The sequence below is a fragment of the Daphnia pulex genome, chromosome 9 (assembly GCF_021134715.1).
Source record: "Daphnia pulex isolate KAP4 chromosome 9, ASM2113471v1".
Classification (NCBI taxonomy): domain Eukaryota; kingdom Metazoa; phylum Arthropoda; class Branchiopoda; order Diplostraca; family Daphniidae; genus Daphnia; species Daphnia pulex.
The window spans coordinates 1,764,472-1,782,685 of record NC_060025.1 but is presented as its reverse complement, the minus strand read 5'-3'; the positions used below and the strand labels follow the sequence as shown (position 1 = coordinate 1,782,685).

General features: G+C 36.7%; 3 protein-coding genes, 3 long non-coding RNA genes and 3 other non-coding genes across 14 annotated transcripts; 3 read left to right on the top strand and 6 right to left on the bottom strand.

The window, feature by feature from the left end:
- Nucleotides 1-14: 14 nt before the first annotated feature.
- Nucleotides 15-2,208, bottom strand: LOC124202308 (U4/U6.U5 tri-snRNP-associated protein 2-like). Its single transcript, XM_046598627.1, has 9 exons — nt 2,002-2,208; nt 1,775-1,921; nt 1,425-1,714; nt 1,142-1,367; nt 787-1,073; nt 528-718; nt 332-467; nt 181-267; nt 15-119 (listed from the first exon to the last, which is right to left on the bottom strand). Exons 1-9 carry the CDS (start codon nt 2,075-2,077, stop codon nt 72-74), a joined length of 1,488 nt encoding a protein of 495 aa, XP_046454583.1. The 5' UTR covers nt 2,078-2,208; the 3' UTR covers nt 15-71.
- Nucleotides 2,209-2,906: 698 nt separating this feature from the next.
- LOC124202306 lies at nt 2,907-4,456 on the top strand. Its single transcript, XM_046598621.1, has 8 exons — nt 2,907-3,065; nt 3,156-3,286; nt 3,361-3,440; nt 3,511-3,658; nt 3,724-3,819; nt 3,892-4,008; nt 4,077-4,173; nt 4,247-4,456. The coding sequence occupies exons 1-8, from the start codon at nt 3,014-3,016 to the stop codon at nt 4,291-4,293; spliced, it is 768 nt and encodes a 255-aa protein (XP_046454577.1). The 5' UTR covers nt 2,907-3,013; the 3' UTR covers nt 4,294-4,456.
- Nucleotides 4,457-4,570: 114 nt separating this feature from the next.
- Nucleotides 4,571-6,153, top strand: LOC124202305. Its single transcript, XM_046598620.1, has 8 exons — nt 4,571-4,759; nt 4,829-4,959; nt 5,035-5,114; nt 5,180-5,327; nt 5,395-5,490; nt 5,555-5,671; nt 5,739-5,835; nt 5,933-6,153. Exons 1-8 carry the CDS (start codon nt 4,708-4,710, stop codon nt 5,980-5,982), a joined length of 771 nt encoding a protein of 256 aa, XP_046454576.1. The 5' UTR covers nt 4,571-4,707; the 3' UTR covers nt 5,983-6,153.
- Nucleotides 6,154-7,502: 1,349 nt separating this feature from the next.
- LOC124202304 lies at nt 7,503-8,695 on the top strand. Its single transcript, XR_006878041.1, has 3 exons — nt 7,503-7,536; nt 7,602-7,829; nt 8,652-8,695. It is a non-coding gene; the product is annotated as an uncharacterized LOC124202304 (long non-coding RNA).
- Nucleotides 8,696-9,235: 540 nt separating this feature from the next.
- Nucleotides 9,236-10,680, bottom strand: LOC124202303. The gene is made up of 4 exons (XR_006878040.1): nt 10,371-10,680; nt 10,167-10,307; nt 9,894-10,109; nt 9,236-9,518 (listed from the first exon to the last, which is right to left on the bottom strand). It is a non-coding gene; the product is annotated as an uncharacterized LOC124202303 (long non-coding RNA).
- A 420-nt stretch (nt 10,681-11,100) lies between these two features.
- On the bottom strand, nt 11,101-11,172 carry Trnap-agg. The gene has a single exon. It is a non-coding gene; the product is annotated as a tRNA-Pro (tRNA).
- Nucleotides 11,173-11,419: 247 nt separating this feature from the next.
- On the bottom strand, nt 11,420-17,707 carry LOC124202302. Of its 6 annotated transcripts, XR_006878038.1 has the most exons (12): nt 17,606-17,707; nt 16,867-17,000; nt 16,478-16,515; nt 16,188-16,320; nt 15,925-16,116; nt 15,529-15,595; nt 15,238-15,339; nt 14,506-14,579; nt 13,993-14,330; nt 13,810-13,919; nt 13,563-13,680; nt 11,420-13,501 (listed from the first exon to the last, which is right to left on the bottom strand). It is a non-coding gene; the product is annotated as an uncharacterized LOC124202302 (long non-coding RNA). The 6 variants fall into 6 exon arrangements; XR_006878039.1 differs by having other exon boundaries at nt 13,782-14,330; XR_006878036.1 differs by having other exon boundaries at nt 13,563-13,919.
- On the bottom strand, nt 12,132-12,203 carry Trnap-agg. Its single transcript has one exon. It is a non-coding gene; the product is annotated as a tRNA-Pro (tRNA).
- Trnap-ugg lies at nt 12,964-13,035 on the bottom strand. The gene has a single exon. It is a non-coding gene; the product is annotated as a tRNA-Pro (tRNA).
- Nucleotides 17,708-18,214: the final 507 nt, after the last annotated feature.

Here is an 18,214-nt window from a genome sequence, read left to right as displayed (position 1 = left end):
TCTCACATTAATGCTTTAGTACGAATTTGAATATTTATTTCAACTCGGGTTTTACACTTTTGACAGAAATTTCAGTTGGACATTTCAACGTCGCTTCTTTCCGTAGATTGTTCCCATATCTAAAATGTTTGAACATTTTAAATGGGACATAATAACGTTTTATTGTATTTTTTTTTCTACCTGAATGTAAGCTTCTGTGAGAGTGATCATCTGCGGAAGAATTTCTGTCACGTGCAGATCTTGCATTTCAAACCATTTTCCTGTCGCCTAATAGAAGCAATTGACTCGTGAAGTTTATTGTGATTATTGGTCAACAATAAAACGAATTTACCTTATGAAGTATGTGAACACGATAAGTTCCCTTGGTTGGTTCTCCATCATGTACAATATTGGCTAACAGATCGTATGTGGTACATCCGTGTTTGGCGCGAACATCTGCACCTAGAATATCGCCAAAATCCACACCCCTAAAAGCACATCTCAATTTTGTAACAGTCAACAAAAAATGGTGTGGTAATTTTATTTACCTGATGGGGAAGTTTATGATGGTGGGATTCTTTTCTATGAAAAACGTGTTCTTCGTGAATCTCTTGATGTTGAGAATAATGTAACGTGGCAGTTTTGTCAATTCGAATCTCTTCAAAAAATTTTCCTTGTAGGTCTTGTATTCCTTTTGCTGGACTCCATTGAATTGAGACAGCAATGCAAACAGAGATACCTGAAAAATCAACAAAAGACTCGATCTAGCTTTTAATTAATGCTACAAGCTAATTGATTTTGGCAAACCTGTGGAATGATGTTTTCGCGAAATTCATCTTTGAACAGAGGAGGGGGAGGCAAGTCGGCTGCCAGAAAAAGGAAAGGCGAATCGACAAATGTTTCGACGTATTCGGCAGTCAACATCAGTGCATCCTTTTCTGTATCAGTGGCATCGATGGGTGGGATTCGCTGAGAATGAATTTTCATTGCTCCCAAAAAAGATTTGTAGATGATTGAAGAAGTTGGCTTCTTGGTACCGTTTAATGCCAGATGCAACGCGTTTAAAAACCACGAAAGAAATTCCACTGGATCACCTGAAATATGGAAAATGAAGAATTAGCAAGGTAAAATTTTAATAACAATTCTCATAATTTAATATTACCCTGGCTTGTAATTTGGAATTTCTTTTTACTGCACAGAACGACAGCCTGGAGCATCTCGTGGGGGGAAACGTGAGCCTTAAAGTTGCGTGGATTCCAAAGCTTACGAATCAATTCACCAAAACGCTGAACTAAGATGACGTTATTGTCTCCAGGAGGACGCTTGATACCAATGTAGTTCTCTTCCCTGAGAAAGTAATCGCGTAGTGGAACAACATGAGATAAAGCCTAATACAAAAGTAAGTAAAGTTTATTATTTTAATTTATAGTTTACTACTTCATTACCTGTAGGACTACATTGCAGTAATCATTAGCTTTGATGTTATTGAGTCCAACTACTCCAGGACGGTAAAGAGTACCATCACAAGACCTAGATACTTTATCAATGACATCCAACACTGCAATATTTGCTTTTTTGAATGTTGGATTCAAGACATATTTGATATCATCGAGTGATGAATCAATGATTTCATAGTTGTCTGGCAGACAATAGAATCTTAGGGTGTGAAGGTTCAAAAAAACATGATGTCCCTCTCCCACACTGTGAAGATATGCATGTGTGCTGGGGCCTCTTCCTAGAATTCATTTGAAACAATTTAAAATATGTGAATATTGCTGTTTAACTTCAAATTTACCTTGAAAGTATTTCCCACACACCAAACATGCATAGACATTAATCCTTGTGAGCGAGACTGAACAGAGTTTTTCAAAATCAAAATCCAAAACTGTCCTGTTTATTGTGTCCAAATAAGGACACAAACGAGATTTGGCAATTGGTTCTCCTAGAATTTTTATCAGTAAAAGTTGTTACACGGATTGCACTATATTTATTATTTGGTTTTGTGGATAGTGACAACAATACTTGTTTTCACGACGGGTTCGTCTTCATCATCGAAATCTTCATGTTTGCGCTTTATATCACTCTTTTCCGTCCCCATTTTTGAAAAGATATTTACCCCAAGAGCCAAAATTGACAGCTTTTCTTATTGTTTAAGAATTAAGGAAACTCGAATGCAGAGTTACGGAAAGGATAGCAGACACATAAAACGAATGCAACGCGTTAATGCCGGTAAACGAAAAAGTAGAATTATTGTCCTGTAGATGGCGTGAACTACTTCATTCAAATCTTGTAACGCGATTCAAAATTTCGTTTGATTATCATGGTCATGCGTCAAGTAAATAATTATTTGTACAAGATGGGGCTACTATTTTTTATCGTTTGAATTACTATCCTGATAACTAACTAAAAAACCCTTATTTTGTGTCTGGTAACGCTGTTGGGTCTTGGGTGTTGTGTAATCATCTCAAAGTTTAGAGTTTGTCTCGAATTTGTTTGGATGTATTATCAGAACTCTGTTTACCTTGATTAACTTATGTCAACAGAAGTCTATATTTTGAAAGCGATATTCATGGTTCAGATAATGATGTTCAGCATAGTGTAGATTTTTTCTGCCTGGATACAAATTGCTTACTTGAACCATAAACCCGGAAACAAGCAATTTCCGGGTTTCTAAAAATCAACTAAGCAATTGGTGAATTAGAATTTCGTAATTCATTTTCAATAGAATGTTTTTTTTTGTATAAGTTCGTCCTTCGAAGGTGTACAAAAATATAATCATTGGGTAATTTTGTTTGCCCTTTGATTTTAGCACGCAATACGGATTATCAGATTAGTCAAATCAAGTTCGATGTCACAATCATAATCTTTGAAAAACCCATTTATATCACTTTCTAATCAAGAAGTGATCGATTGCCCAATCATTGATAGACCAATAATTTTTGTATAAATTGGTCGTGTGCAGTTTGCATTTTCTGTTTCTCAAAAGGACACGGTTTCTTTCTTTAACTTTAAACTGAAATTGTGTTCGTTCGTCATGAAAGTGGTTGGCATTTTCGCTTTGCTCTGCCTTTTTACCCTTTCCAATGGTTTGCTCATATTTGTTACTCGTTCCTTGATTGGGTTGATTCTAAATTTCTAACGACCATAATTTTTAATTTTGTCATTACTTTTGGTAGGTGCTGGAATTCGACGCCCCGTTTCTGGAAAAGGCGAGCCGCTTCTTCGTCTTTCCTTTCCGGCCTCTGAACATTTGATGAATCGTGCTCGAAGTGGGGAAGCAGGAAATGCCAATGAATACATGGACGAGGTATTTGTAATATAATTCAATTTCGTTCTTTGATTTACTGAATTTTGTCTTTTTAAAAACATTTTATATTTTAGGTTTTGGCTTTAGTTCGCGAGCAGATAGTCCTGCTAGGATACGACCGTATTCAGCTTCCAGATGGCGATTTTAGCTTTACGTATGACGGGAAAAATTGACAATCAACTTTATTTTTAGTAAATATGAATTTTCTGAAATTTCCTAAATAGATGGGATGCTTACCCCGGCGTAAATGGCGGTGTCTTTTTGCACGATGGCTTGGCTACTGGTTTGGAAACAATTCACCGTGTTGGGGACGCTACTCTTAGCAACACTGACACTGTCATTTTCTTTGAATCTGATTGCGGCATCAACAATGTAGGTTTCATTTATTTCCCGCTCGTAACAGAAATAAAAATTAACGGTTTTGCAAAACTTTATAGGGAGCTTTTGGTTATGCCATTAGCATTCTTTTTATGGATATCGGACCAACCGCTTCGATGACCGGAACTGCCGATTACATCAACTTCTACTTCCATGTTTGCTTTTCTCTACGTTAAATAACAATTCACATAGTAACTAATTAACTAACCATCTTTTCATTTCTACAGTCTACTATCGATATTCTCTCCGGAATTGTTGTTGTCGACGTTTTTGATTTAAAGAAAATTGGTCATATCAGCACAGATATACAAGGCTTGGGAATTTTTAATTGGCTCGCCGAAATCGTAAAAGAGAAGCTTTAACATGTTCTGCATTCTCAATTTGGTTTGATAATTTTTGAATGCCTTTATAGATTGTCGATTTTGCCCTTAACCTACTGAAGCCCTTTTTCAAGGAGCTCATAGAAGGTCCTCTTACGAACCTTATCAACGTTGTACTTCAAGCTTACAGTAGGTCCAAGTTCGATAGGAATGACTTTATTACCGCCTCTAATCAATGTTCACAACAATTTTTCCTTTTTAGTCGACTCGCTAAGAAACCCACCAACGACAATCGCCAGCCTTATTTAAGAAACTGCCAGCGCAATTTACGGTGGATAAGCTAAAGAAATACAGCCAGACAAAAAAAAGAAACATTCCCTAGCTAGTATGTAGTGAATAAATACAGGGAAATCGAAATTTGTATTCACAAACACCCGATATGGATTTCAATTACAATAGTAGTGTAGTCTTATTTGTTTTCTCTTTAACGTCACTGCATACTTTTTAAAAATATTGGTCTAGTTTGTCGTCACGATTTTAATCTTACGAAAACAGTCTATTGCATTATTATCACTAACCGGCCGTTTGGTACGTTTTCGATTCGATTGATAGACATGATTAGCTGATGGACTATTTATTGTTGGTACGCAGTTTTTGAACAGTTTCTTGTAGTTATTGCCTTGGTCTTCTTTCATCAAGAAAGTGAGATTTTCTTCCTACACCATGAAAGTAGTATATGTTCTCGCATTGCTTTGCCTCGTCGTACATTCGCACGGTATGTTTTTATTGATATTGAAACGAATTCCTATGCATGCAATTTAAACTATTTGTTATATTTTCATAGGAGCTAGTATTCGACGACCCGATTCTAAACAAGATACTCCTGTTCTCAGTCTTAAATTTCCGGCCACAGGAAAACTCTTGGCTCGAGTTCGTAGTGGAGAATTGGGAAATGCCAACGATTACATGGACGAAGTATTATTTTAAAAATTTCTTGTTAATCAAAGTTATCTCATTGTGTAAAATAATATCCATTTTTTTTTAACTCAGGTGTTGGCTTTAGTTCGCGAACAAATCGTCATCCAAGGATACGATCGCATTGCGCTTCCGGATGGTGACTTTAGCTTTACGTATGTGTTGATTTATGAATAACTTATTGCTTTGCAAATAATAATATCTCACGTGTCTTGATAAGATGGGACGAATATCCTGGAGTTACCGGAGGTGTATATTTGCACGATGGTTTAGCTACTGGTATGGAAACAATTCACCGTGTTGGGGACGCTACTCTTAGCAACACTGACACTGTCATTTTCTTTGAATCTGATTGCGGCATCAACAACGTTAGTTTGAAATTATTACCCGCTCATAAAAAAAAGGAAAATTAACAAGTTTTACAAAATATCATAGGCTGCTTTTGGTTATGCAATTAGCATTCTTTTCTTGGATATCGGACCGACCGCCTCAATGGTTGGAACTGCGGACTACATCAACTTCTACTTCCACGTATGTTTTTGCTTTCCTAAAATAAATATTTTACAAAAATTTTGAACTGATTATTTTCACACAGTCCACGATCGATATTCTTTCCGGAATCGTTGTCGTTGACGTGTTTGATTTGAAGCAAATGGGTCACATCAGTACGGAAATTACTGGTCTGGGAATATTCAACTGGCTTGCTGAAATCGTAAAAAAAGACTATAAAACATAATTTATAAATGGTTTCCGACACTCATATTTGTAAACTACTGCAGATTGTCGATTTTACTCTCAATCTCTTGGCACCGTTCTTCAAGGAACTCCTAGAAGGACCTATTACGAACCTTATCAACACTGTTCTTCAACATTACGGTATGTTTATAATAGTATTGCATACACGGATTATTTTCCAGTACTAACCTCCCAGTAAAAACTAACCTACTTACTAATTAACATATTTATTATTTAGTTGACTCATTGCTGAACCCACCCACAACACTTGCCAGCCTTGTTCTTTGAGAAATCAGATATGCCATCTAACAATGAATGCACACTGAAGGAAAGCAGAAATATAATTATATCTAGACTAGAAAAAGGGGAAATTGATTTACTTTCCTTATATTAAAGGAACTAGTACTTTTTACTTGATTTAAAAAATGATTAACAGGAATAAAAATACAGTTAAACGGACCTCATAAAAAGTCAAGTTATTTTAACTAGATTTTCTAACGATCCTGTTAGCTGCGAAGTGCGAAGAAGCCTTTGATCTTTTGTACTACTACTATGGGGCTCTTCGGGATCTGTTTTATTTAGCCGATTTATCTGGCAACGCAGCATGGCGCCAGTCTTTTTTGAGGGAAGAACGGGGAGAAGAGGGAGAATGGGACGAGTGGGAGGGAGGAGGGCGTACGAAAAAAAAGGGGACCCACGTTTCCTCTTCTCCCCCATTCGTCCCATTCTCCCTCTTCTCCCCGTTCTTCCCTCAAAAAAGACTGGCGCCATGCTGCGTTGCCAGATAAATCGGCTAAATAAAACAGATCCCGAAGAGCCCCATATACTACTATTTGTACTTTGATTCTGCAGTCTGCACGTTTATTTCAGGTTTTTGGAGATTTTTCAAACGCAATTAGATTTATTGTTTGTTTTGTTTGTTATTAATTATGTTCGTTTGTACTGTAACTTTAATATTTTTGCATATTAAGCGATGTAAAATAATACCGTTTAAAAATTGATTCAAATCAGTGGAACAAGTCTGTCTGTGACTGACTGTGCAACCAACTTAAGTTCCAAAACTCATTACTAGATGTCGCCAGGGTCGCCGATGTTGTTCTTTCATGGTGAAACGAGGCGAAATGAGCGAAACAAATTGTTGCTAATTTATACTTATTCCTGTGATTTCAAATACCAATTTAACTTCGTATCTTAATATGTAGGTTTATCTTTACCTAGTTTTCTTATTTTTATACTGTACCAACTTATTTCTTCAAATTCTAGATGCATACTGTCAGTTCCAACAAGTTGACTTAGTGCTCAGTCAATTTCCATCCATTAGATCCTCATGCTGTCAAAAGCCTAAAACTCATGTTTGAAGAGCACATATAGTGGAATATAAATGTGCCGAGATAAGGTATTTCCCCATCACTGCTACCAGAGCATTACAATTCAGATTTTCATATAACATAGGTATTCTTGCTTATGAACCATAGGATCTTTTCTGAATCTCGCAATTTTGGTGGTGTACCTTGCAACAGCATGTTTGTTGTTATGGCTGTTTTTACTTTGGTTTAGAAGGCAACCCAGCTAAGAGATAGGTAGAGTTTTATTTCTTATAGGTAAATTTGTGTAAATTTGTAAATAACGTAGAGAATTTCCTTGTCCCATTTCCCTTAGAGTTTCAGTGACATGAAGAGTGTGAAGTGACACCACCTATCACCACGCTACTGCAATACTTCATGACACTTTCTTTAGCATCAGGAAATTTATCTCAACATGTGGAGTAATGCTGTTGGTTGCTGTGAATTCCATTTTTACGGTTTTGTCATCATGAACTTTCCAGTGTGCTTCTTAGAACAGGTAAAGATTGATATGATTTATTTATTTTTATATCTTCATTAATGTAAAACATTTTTTTTTTACAGAGCACGCAGTTTCTTTGTGGTCCTGGCACGGATATTCTTGAGCCAACGCTGGCTTTTGTCCATGACCAACGTTCTGCTCCATCCTTATCTTCCCGACGTAAGCTCATCCAGCTTCTGCTTCATCCTTCGTACACAAAAAGACAACTTGTCTTACTTCACTAAACACTTCAGTGGTCGCTTCCGTGCCGCTGTTACACCTGCAGTCACTCACCACGGGATTATGGCCAGGTACCCGACAATTTACTTATTTCCGTAGATTATCTATTCTAATAGTAAACTTACTTGTGTCTGTAATAATTCCGAAATCAGGCCCTACTTGCGCGCAAACGTATTGTTTCTTAGACGTTTTTTTTTTCTAACGCTAGATGGCTTTTCGATAATTGTCAGCTGTTAAAACAGTCAGTTTCAGTTACTTTAAAATCTCTTTAAACATGTATCGGCAGCTGTTGTGTGGAAATTTTTTAGTGAAAACTGACGATAACTATTCCCCCAACAAAGCTCACTTGTTAGATTTTTAATATTGTGTTTTTTTTTCTACTTCCGGTTTTCTGATTTCAGTCAGTAGTTCAGTAAATATTCATTTGAGGAACAAAAGAACCACAAATTCGTGATCCTCGTCAAATTTGTGGTAAAGTTCATGTTTTTTTTTGTACGTTTTCGTACTTCCGGTTTTGAAAATTTTCCTGAACTATAGTTCAGGAAAATTCTCGATTTTGGCCAAATTTTCGATTTCGTTTAAATCACACCTAATCGACCCCAAATTTCATGGAGATCACGAATATGTGGTTTAATTTTACGACAGCTCAATGGTTGAGGCGCTGTGGTTACTTCCGGTATACTTCCGGAAAATTTTCAAAAAACTAGCAAGTGAGCTTTGTTCTGTTTACAGTTCTCAACATTGCAAGCTTTATTTTAAGTTTAGAAAATTGCATCTTTAAATCTTTGAGCTAAAAAACCTGACTACTGAAACCTGACTGTTTCTGTTTCTATCTGTATTATGTAACTTTTATTGGCATTTCACTTAATAATAATTGTTTTGTCTTTCTTCAGGTAATGCAGAGGAGAGGAGACGTCGAGAAGATGGACAGCAAAACATCTCCGTTATCTCCAAAATGTCAGCGCGGATCATCATTTGTTGTTGGTAATATTTGTGTTGTTGTTTGTGTTAGTTAACCCGTTGCCTGCCACGCCTTTGTTCTCCCCTAGCTCCTTAGCACGGGCCGCGCTGTTCGGTCTCGTGGTTTTCATGCCGCGGGGTCGGACAGTCGCACCAGCCCCAGATTCGCCGAAAGGCGCCTGTTAGGCAATGCACCATAGGGACTTCCCCCTTGTCGATACGGTGATGGATTCTAGAGGTTGTGCATTCCATCTTCTCCTGTCACCGTGTCAGCCCGGACTTGTCAGCAATGGCAAGTCCCACCTTGGTCATGGATCCTTCAGACATGGCGCGTAGAAAGTAGAGAACAACTTACGGGTTGTATGGCGTGGCAGCCAACGGGTTAACTTAAGTGTATGTATGTATGTATGTATGTGACTGTAAAATGTGGTGGAATTGTGGGTGGAGGTGGGACAATAAAGCAATTCCTTTTAAAGTTGTTTGTTTGCTGTGTCTTATAACTAATAATAAAATCATGTTTAGCACTTGACTTGTATATTTCTTACAACTTTGAAGTTTTACATAAGTTATAGGCAGAAGTGGCTGATCATCTCCAGACTCTTTAAATAAACTTCTATGAGGAACCAAACACTATCTGCAACTCCTGTGGCACAGCAATTTCAGGAGAACACCAGCACAGCTACTTCAGTTCTTTTTCTTCAATCCGGTATCAGCTGCATAATAACATCTCTCAACTGGAAGCAGGCTGCAAAACCACGGTACATTGAACAGCACAGGCATAGTTTAAGTATCACCAAGTCCTATGGGGAAAAAGGAATATTATTTTCCATGATCAAACTTAAGATGCAAAAGATATTGTGTAAAGACATTTTTCCAAGATTCCATTGGCAAATGAAATTTTAAATGAAGATTAAATCCTATGAAAAGAGAATTCTGTACATCTAATTCTTAAGTGTTAGAAAGAGTTGGTAATACAGAGCGGAAATTTTTGTTTAGTTTGATCAGAAGAAAGTTGTTAACTCAAAGGAAGCTGATTGCTCTCTGATATCTTTCACAGAAACTATTATTTGGAAGCAAGAAATAGCACCACTTATTGTCTACATCAGATCAGAGTTTACTTTTTAAAAAAGACGCAAGACTTCCCAAGTTACAACCAATAAATTCAATCAACTTACCATTTCAAAAAGTTCCTGCAATGACACTTCAGGATAACACCAGCTCGATAAACTGCATGCAGCAGCAGCAGCAGCTCAACTTGACTTGATCACGCCTTTCACCAGCTGGCTGCAACAAAACCACTGTGGCCACGATGCCAGCCATGGAGCTCAGAATTTGTTGATTGCTCACATTCTGCAACAGTTAAGCAACGGGATCTCCAACCTGAACACCAACTGATAAAATCTATAGCATCATTGCAGGGAAATTGATCAACAAAATTACTCTACTACCTCTGCAGTGTTTCTGCCTGAGATGAGACTACATCCGAACAGGTACAGCTAACAACGGACGACATTTCGGCAAAATGGAAAGCACTAAAGCAGTTTCAGTCCACGTGATCGATTATAAGTGGAAATCATATGCTAGATTGACTGTAAATTCACACAGCAACGTCTAGGATTAATTACATTTGAGAAATCCAAACTAGAATTTACCATTCAATTTCAATGCTGAAAATCAGAAAATGTAGATTGACAACGCAATTCCGTAACGAATTTGGAATACCTTTCCACTTGGCGTTTGGGAACAAAATGGCGAAAATTTCGTCTTCCTCTCAAAGAGACTCGCGTCATCTGGCGGCTGTGGGACAACTTGATTTTAGCCACCTACTGACGGAGCCAAAAGATTCCTCCACGATTACCACGTTTGACTGTACGGAAAGAAAGGAATCATGGATGGATGGATTGTCGGACATTTGAGACATTTAAAATTCAATGGAGTTCTACTGTCGGACATGAAAATAGTTTTAAAATCGTTGGAGTTCTATTGTCGGACATTTAAAATATTTAAAATTCAATGTAGTTCTATTATTGATCATGAAAATAATTAAAGAATTTATTCAAGAATTTATTGGAGTTCTATTGTCACGTACTGGTCGCGTAGTGGAGTTCTACTGTCGTGCTGGAGTTCTTTTGTCGGATATTTTTAATAAAACCTAACGTAAAAAATAAAATTCCTATGTATGCGACATTAGAACTCCAAAGACGATCGCGCCTATTGCCCACTGGAACCCAGTGGGCGCTAGTGTCAAAAAGTGCTATTGGCCACCGGAATCCAGTGGGCATTAGTGTTAAGATGTGACCACCGGAAAATGGGAAGCCCTCTCCGCTAATGCTAATAGCGTAATGTTTATGTTTCGTAAAAACCATTAAAAGAGACTGTTCTGGGCTCGACCGGGATTTGAACCCGGGACCTCTCGCACCCTAAGCGAGAATCATACCCCTAGACCATCGAGCCAATAAATGGTGATGTCATGGTAATTATGTAATCAAATCACAGGGAAGAATTTAAAACAATGATAGTCGAACTACGGAACTGTTAGGATAAATTACAATGATTTACAGCTCCTGATAAAAACGTCAATTGAAACTGGCTTACGACCACAAAATCCGGAAAAATGGAAAATATACTTGCAAAATTGACTAAAGGTGTGTTTTGCCTAAAATCAGCAATCAAAAGTAGACGACAGTTTACTCTTGTTCTCTGTATTTCCCACTGATACACAAGTGCTGACAGGCAACTTTCACTTTAAAATTTAAATGATGCCAATGTTCTTATTCCATAATTTTCTTTATAAATGACCTGAATTTCTCATCACAAGAAGAGAAGTAACAAAGTCGAACAAAGTAAAGTATATGTAAAGAAATTAAAGATGGAACATGTGCAACAAGCTATGGCGCTGCTTATTTTGTCAAGGCACTTTAAGTTCTCCACGGTTCTCCAAGCGTATCATGTAAAATGATTGAAAATTCCGTAAAAACGTTTTGAAAATGGTTGTAGTTAATCGTTAGACCCTAATTTAATGTTTCTTATTAACCTAAGTAGAAGAACAAAAAAAGGAACGAAAAGTCACCACTTGTTGAGTGTAGAGCGAGTTTGATGTGGAATACCAACGTAAGCGACATAATTATGCGTTCAATTAAATGCTTTTCAGGATCCTTGTATGTTACCAGTTCCTAAATCATCGATTCAACATAAAAATAACTAATAACGAAAAATCAGCGGATTGTCTTAAGAATCGACTGATAAACGGTGCACGTTACGAAAAAAGAGATCCTTTGGCCGTGATACTACGCGCTTACCATTAGTGTAGCTCTTCCTTGATGAAAATAGCTGTACTGATCCTAAACAAATATGACTGACATGAGAATGAATTACATTGAATATTGTAGCAAGTAAAAGATAAAAACATCAGTGGGCTCGACCGGGATTTGAACCCGGGACCTCTCGCACCCTAAGCGAGAATCATACCCCTAGACCATCGAGCCGATGAATGTTTGGATGAAAGTTAAGGTATAAACAATGTGAGCAATGGTTAAATAATTGAATTTCTTCAACCGTTGCACGAACCAAACTTAAATTAAAGACACAATAAAGGGGGGAAATTTACATTGGAGACGACCTAACAGCGATAGAGAACAAGATAAATTCCATTTTCGTTCAACTTTAAACAAACCAGTAAATTACAGACTGATTCGAGCGAAAAGACAAGGACAAAACAAAATAACGGGGCGAAACACTCGGCATTTGGAAACATTATGTATATTATAAGAATTCATGATTCATCAATAATGTTAATTATTCTAATTGTTTTTATACACGAGCTTATGGGACTATCCAAACGGCTTGCGCTTTCTAAACGGAAAGAAAACCCACTTCAAAAAAGGGCCACTTGCCGTTGACCTACTTTTTTATTTGTGTTATTATTATTATTTTTAAGACCGGTTAAGAACTTAAGATGCAATTTTACAAAGGCTTAGCATAATCGCATTGACGAATAACTAAACGGATAAAACATTTGAATTTTTAAATTCGCTAGTTCATTTAACTGGAAGCATCAATCAAGACAAACATGCAACAAAGTAAAAACTCTTGTCTAAGTTTTAAATAATTTTATCTGGCTTTTTCTAAGCATCACTGATCTTACCCTTACTGTCAAAAACGATTATATGAATTAGCTGTAGTTTCGTATAATGACTTCGAACGTATGAGCAGGAATTTAAAAAATAAACAAGTAAAAATAGATTTGGGCTCAACCGGGATTTGAACCCGGGACCTCTCGCACCCAAAGCGAGAATCATACCCCTAGACCATTGAGCCGATACATTTTTCTACGCGATAACATTATTTATAGCTAACTCAAAATACAGTAACGATTAAATACTTGAATTAATTGTTTTATGTTTACCAATGGAATTACACAATGATAAGGAACTTGTAACCTGCACTTGCAACCTGCACGCTTATTACAACAAAAATTGCTCCCAGATTATAATCCATCCCATAGCTTTTTGCTCTTATTGTAAGTAAACAAGAAAGGATAATTAAATGTCATGCTAGTCTACATCACCTTTACCTGAAATCCTACGAAGCAATAATGACACCCTTTTGTTCATTCTATTAATTACTTTCGACGAAACGGCAATTGATGAGCTGTATAAAGTTGCGTATGTTCACTAAAGTTCTTGTACAGAAAATTTGATTTTCTTTTAATAGATCTGCCTCTTGTCATGAATGATGAACTTCTGGATACCTTTCCCCGTCTTTCAGCTGACAGTAGACTATTCTGCTGAGAAACATGGTTAATTTATATTTTATTAATTCCAAACTTCGAACCAACAACTTACAATTTCTTGAAATTTTCGCTGTAGTTTTCCAGTTGCCACACATCCTAGTTAGAGAAAGTTAATTAGCGGCATCGTTGTGTTCGCGGAAGGTTCAAGAGTGGACGAGAGTGGAATATCTCTTGAATTCGTTTAAAGGATAATTAAGGCACATCGATTAGATATAATGACTATTGACCAATACACAAAACAGCACTAGATATGAATAATAGAACACGTTACCTAATTTGCTAATCAAAGTGCATTTCACCTGTAAGAAAATCCTGTAGTAAGAGACTGGATCCAGTCTATTCGATATCGATATCGAATATCGTCCATTCACCGTAAGTTAACATAAATCTTCACTAGTATCTAACAGCCCTAGATGTGAAAAAATTAATTGGATGGTAACTGAGTAATCATATAAACTATTAACATTGTTTCACAACTTTACCTAACCAATATGACATGTCGATTATTCGTCGGTTAAAGGGAGAAAGTTTAAACTCGAATCGCTTGATAATCGTACTAAGGAAAAGATAAACAATATCCCAAATAAAACATTTAATAATAACAAAATCACGAATATTTATTAATGAAATTCGCTTCACTATTTTAATCCAGTTGAACTTTTTCAATTTAACATTTTTTGTTTAGATATTGTTTATATATCGGGTACAATAATTGATTTCTTATAATTGATTTCTTAGGATGGCGACAAGTTTATAATAACCAAACCCAGTATTGCTCCTTAAGTCGCGATCGCCTGGAGACGCACAATTCTGTCGGTTTCTGTAAACGTTAAATATTTTTAGAGACACAAATTACTTGTCTAAACACAAAAACAAAAATTTGTTCTAAAGAAAATTTGAATCATATTATTAGATTTCATCATTCTTCAGCCGAAAGATGGTATGGTTATATTAATCATGTTACTCTTAAAACAGAATTGTTTGTTTTAACTCACATATTGGTTTCACTGTAAACAGCGATCTTGAATTTGGCGAATGCATACATCAAAACTTTACAGAACACGCCAACCTGTGTAAAAGCAGAAAAGTTTTCATTTAACACAATTTAATATTTATACAAGACAAAGCTAAACAGTGCTTAATGCCAGAGCAAGAATTAAATTAGTTAAAATTTTAATTCAAGTGACGGTAGCAAATATTTACTAAACTAACGCACCCAGCGAGAATTTTACCAAACTTAAAAATTCGACCAATTACTTTTAACGAGTCGTGAATTAACAAATCGCAGTAGTAGGTGTTATGTTTTTCAGTTTCTCCAATTCACATAATAATTTACAAAATTTACTTATTAGTTCACCAAGAAGGATCACGCACACCGTGTAACCCGCCCAATTTATTTTGTAACCACCTACTTATGTAAAACACGATGTCAAGACAATAAAACTCGCGGAGAGTTTTTGGATGGAACATGGCCCTATTTAAGTAATTACATCATGAAAGCAGCGACTGTAGGAGCTATATGACCTACCTAAACCAACGGAGAAATTTTACTCAACTTTCGGCTACTATCACGAACCCCATCACAATAGAAAAATATTGAACGGACTCCCTTATTACTGTTTCTCGGGAGAGACTAACGTACAGAAAGTTGACAGGTAAAACTTGCCCCCTCCAGCCCCTCTAGTACCTTTTCTCATCAGACTGTTAAGTTTTAGAATATAACTTACCCAACAAACACCTGACAATGGTGTGAAAAAATCAGAAGCAATCAGAAGATTCCTCCGACACCTGACACCAAGCTCAAGTAACTCCCACTCCATTGAAACATTCTAAGAAAACCAAATTAAATTAATTGTACAGAAGCTAGAGGATCCCGACAGCAGTAATGGCTATGGTATCGAAGACTTCTAATCAATTATCTACCTCAATTTTGCATTCCGTGACGCTTAAATTTAACAAGCATCAAGGCCAAGATTCGAGGAAACCAATAAATAAGAAATTAAAATAAGGCACATTACCTACGAAAGAGCAATAGTACTGTCATCTTGAAAATAGTTGCAGACAACTTGACGGGATGCAATTGTCCTAAAAAAGAAAGGAATGTCAGTTAAACAAGCAATGCTAACAACTCATGAATTGTCGCTCGAATTTTCAGACATTCGTCTGTTGGATAAAATCAGGAAAGTAAATTTTTCTGCTTTACAGTTTTTGATTCGCCAATCTAGAACTTCAATGCCACTTAAAAGAAAAGGGAACTCGCAACATTTTATCTCTACATGGGAAAACGAACCACACAGCCCGTAGCAACAGCTGCACACCACTTCTGCACACTTCAAAGACATTAATGTCCTGCGGATCTATTGAGCGGCAATAGAGCAAATAAAAAGTAAAGGAAAAATCAATAACTCACGAACCTGTAGTATCTGTCGGAACGGGAGAAGAAACACGTGGGTAGCTATTGTATAGAATCATGAAGTTACTCACACGTTTCCAAAAGGTCGGTAGGCTACTCGTCGAGTGCAGCTAGCGCACAAATGAATCCCGAGAAGGGTATACGAATAGCAAGTTTATTCAGACGTGTCCATTTGATACCAGTTGTTGTTGACCTATCGTGGGCGACAGAAATCCTATTCTCAGTATCGGATTTCTCTTTAATTCTTAATAAGTGTTCTTATACCAGTGCTTCTCACCACGCCTACATTGCTCCAACTACGGCAACGTCTTGAGAATCACATTGGACGTGGATCTTTTCATTCTATTCGCCACAAAGGGGTTCTGCTGGACGCACGACATTCAAATAAAGCTAATTCCTGGAAAGAATAAAAAAAAAACCACTCAAGAGGGATGATAATCTAAACAGACATAATGCACACAAGTAATTTTTTTGTGCATTTTCAAGTCGTGTTGCTATGGACACTAACAAGTAAAAAAGAATAATTTACAAGTTCTAAAGTGATTTTAAACTACCTTCGTTTCTGAATGAAGCGTTTCAACGGATTCCACCACTGTAACAAAATATGAAACAACAAAAGAACATGAAAATGGGTATATGAATATTTAGATGACTTTGAAATGTCAAAAGGATGCATCACGTATTTTAAATAACGAAAGCTCGTCTTATTATAAAGTGTCGATTGACACTAGAGCTGCTGAATGGCATAGAGTCAAGGAATTCAATTACTGAAATTGTGCAGAAGCTAGAGGATCCCAAGAGCAGTTCTGGCTATGGCATCGAAGACTTCAACTTTTGATAATATACCTCCTTTTGCATTCCACAATGCTTGAATTTAACAAACACCATGGCCAAGATTTGAGGATAGCAGATGATAAAAAGGGGGAAAAAGTTGTTGGCCTACCTAGACCGTTGACTTCCTGGTAAGGTCCGATGAACAAAACAAAAGGTTGAGCCATAGAAGGTAGGAGAAAGTAAGTAGAATACCAGCACAAATGGTATTACCAATCCTTGAATGGTATATCTCATTTGAGTCATCTAAAATAAAAAAAAGAAGAATCATTCAAAATGGTGCATTTAAAAACATCAAATTTTCTACATAACTACCTCTTAATGAAATAATTAAGATTATATAAGGGTCACAATTGGGTGCCTTTTAAGGGACTTCAGAACAAATTGGGCAGCAGAAAAAATTGAACGATTCTGATAAACTCTTGGCAACTCACCATAATTTACTATCCACTTTAAAATAGCAATTACTGTTATGCAATATTACGTCAGGTTACATTAAAAGCGAGCAGTCATCGATCGCCCCTTTTTTTTCTCAGCTTTGAAGGAAACCACGTGAAAACCAACGAGGGCATTGAAATTGAACTGAACGTGAAGACGTCTCCCACTCTTTCCACAACAATGACAAGTAATGGGAAAAAAAGAATTTGATCTTCAGGGTACAGAGAGTAATCACTTTTCTACATGCTTCAAGTACTACATTGAAGGCAGAGATTAAATTTTAACATACAATGTTGACAATCAGACGTCGAGAATCACGACACCCCAAGATACACTCGGAAATTAATTTCTTAGTTTGGTTGGACATTTAACGACTTAAACAATATGGCTTGATACAAATCAAAGATTATTACCTTCTCTTACTAAGTCTGACTGCTTCTCTGGAGAGATTATTGTCCTCGACAGTCTTGAATGTGTAATGACGTGAATGAGGGACTAGACGACATGAAGTGAACGAGGATTAAAACAAATGACAGTCGAACTTCTTGCCCTCTGTCGGAGATGAATTAATTGCTTACGTCATTCAAACAATGTGTGATGCATGTACAGTGTACATTTTGCGTGATAATATTGAACCAGCAAATTTGTATATTATACAAAACATTCTAGTACTAGCTAAAAGAATCGAGTCGTCAGTGACAGTTTTGCCATTTGTCATATGCAAATGAACCCGACTTGGAATTCACGAATTCACAACAAATTCACGAACACGCGCATTATTCAAATTTTTTGCACCAACGACAAAAATTATAGACTTTTAGAGAAGGCTTGCAATTCGGTATTCAAATTCAGAGAATTTTCTTTTGATATTTCCGGCATCACTGGAAATCCTTTTCGGGAATAAACTTCCCGCCAATAATATCTTGTAACAGCAAACGTTCAATCGAACTATTTGAAGTGTAATTCAAAGAAGAAGGATTAGTACTCCTATTCGTACTCTATATCCTCCTTCCATATGCATT

Coding starts and splice junctions, on each gene's coding strand:
- LOC124202308 (XM_046598627.1), bottom strand. CDS start 2,077: ATGGGGACGGAAAAGAGTGATATAAAGCGCAAACATGAAGATTTCGAT. Junction 1,368..1,424: donor ACTGCAATGTAGTCCTACAG/GTAATGAAGTAG, acceptor CTTTTGTATTAG/GCTTTATCTCATGTTGTTCC. Junction 468..527: donor ATCATAAACTTCCCCATCAG/GTAAATAAAATT, acceptor ATGTGCTTTTAG/GGGTGTGGATTTTGGCGATA.
- LOC124202306 (XM_046598621.1), top strand. CDS start 3,014: ATGAAAGTGGTTGGCATTTTCGCTTTGCTCTGCCTTTTTACCCTTTCC. Junction 3,287..3,360: donor CCAATGAATACATGGACGAG/GTATTTGTAATA, acceptor TTTATATTTTAG/GTTTTGGCTTTAGTTCGCGA. Junction 3,659..3,723: donor CTGATTGCGGCATCAACAAT/GTAGGTTTCATT, acceptor AAAACTTTATAG/GGAGCTTTTGGTTATGCCAT.
- LOC124202305 (XM_046598620.1), top strand. CDS start 4,708: ATGAAAGTAGTATATGTTCTCGCATTGCTTTGCCTCGTCGTACATTCG. Junction 5,328..5,394: donor CTGATTGCGGCATCAACAAC/GTTAGTTTGAAA, acceptor AAAATATCATAG/GCTGCTTTTGGTTATGCAAT. Junction 5,491..5,554: donor ACATCAACTTCTACTTCCAC/GTATGTTTTTGC, acceptor ATTTTCACACAG/TCCACGATCGATATTCTTTC.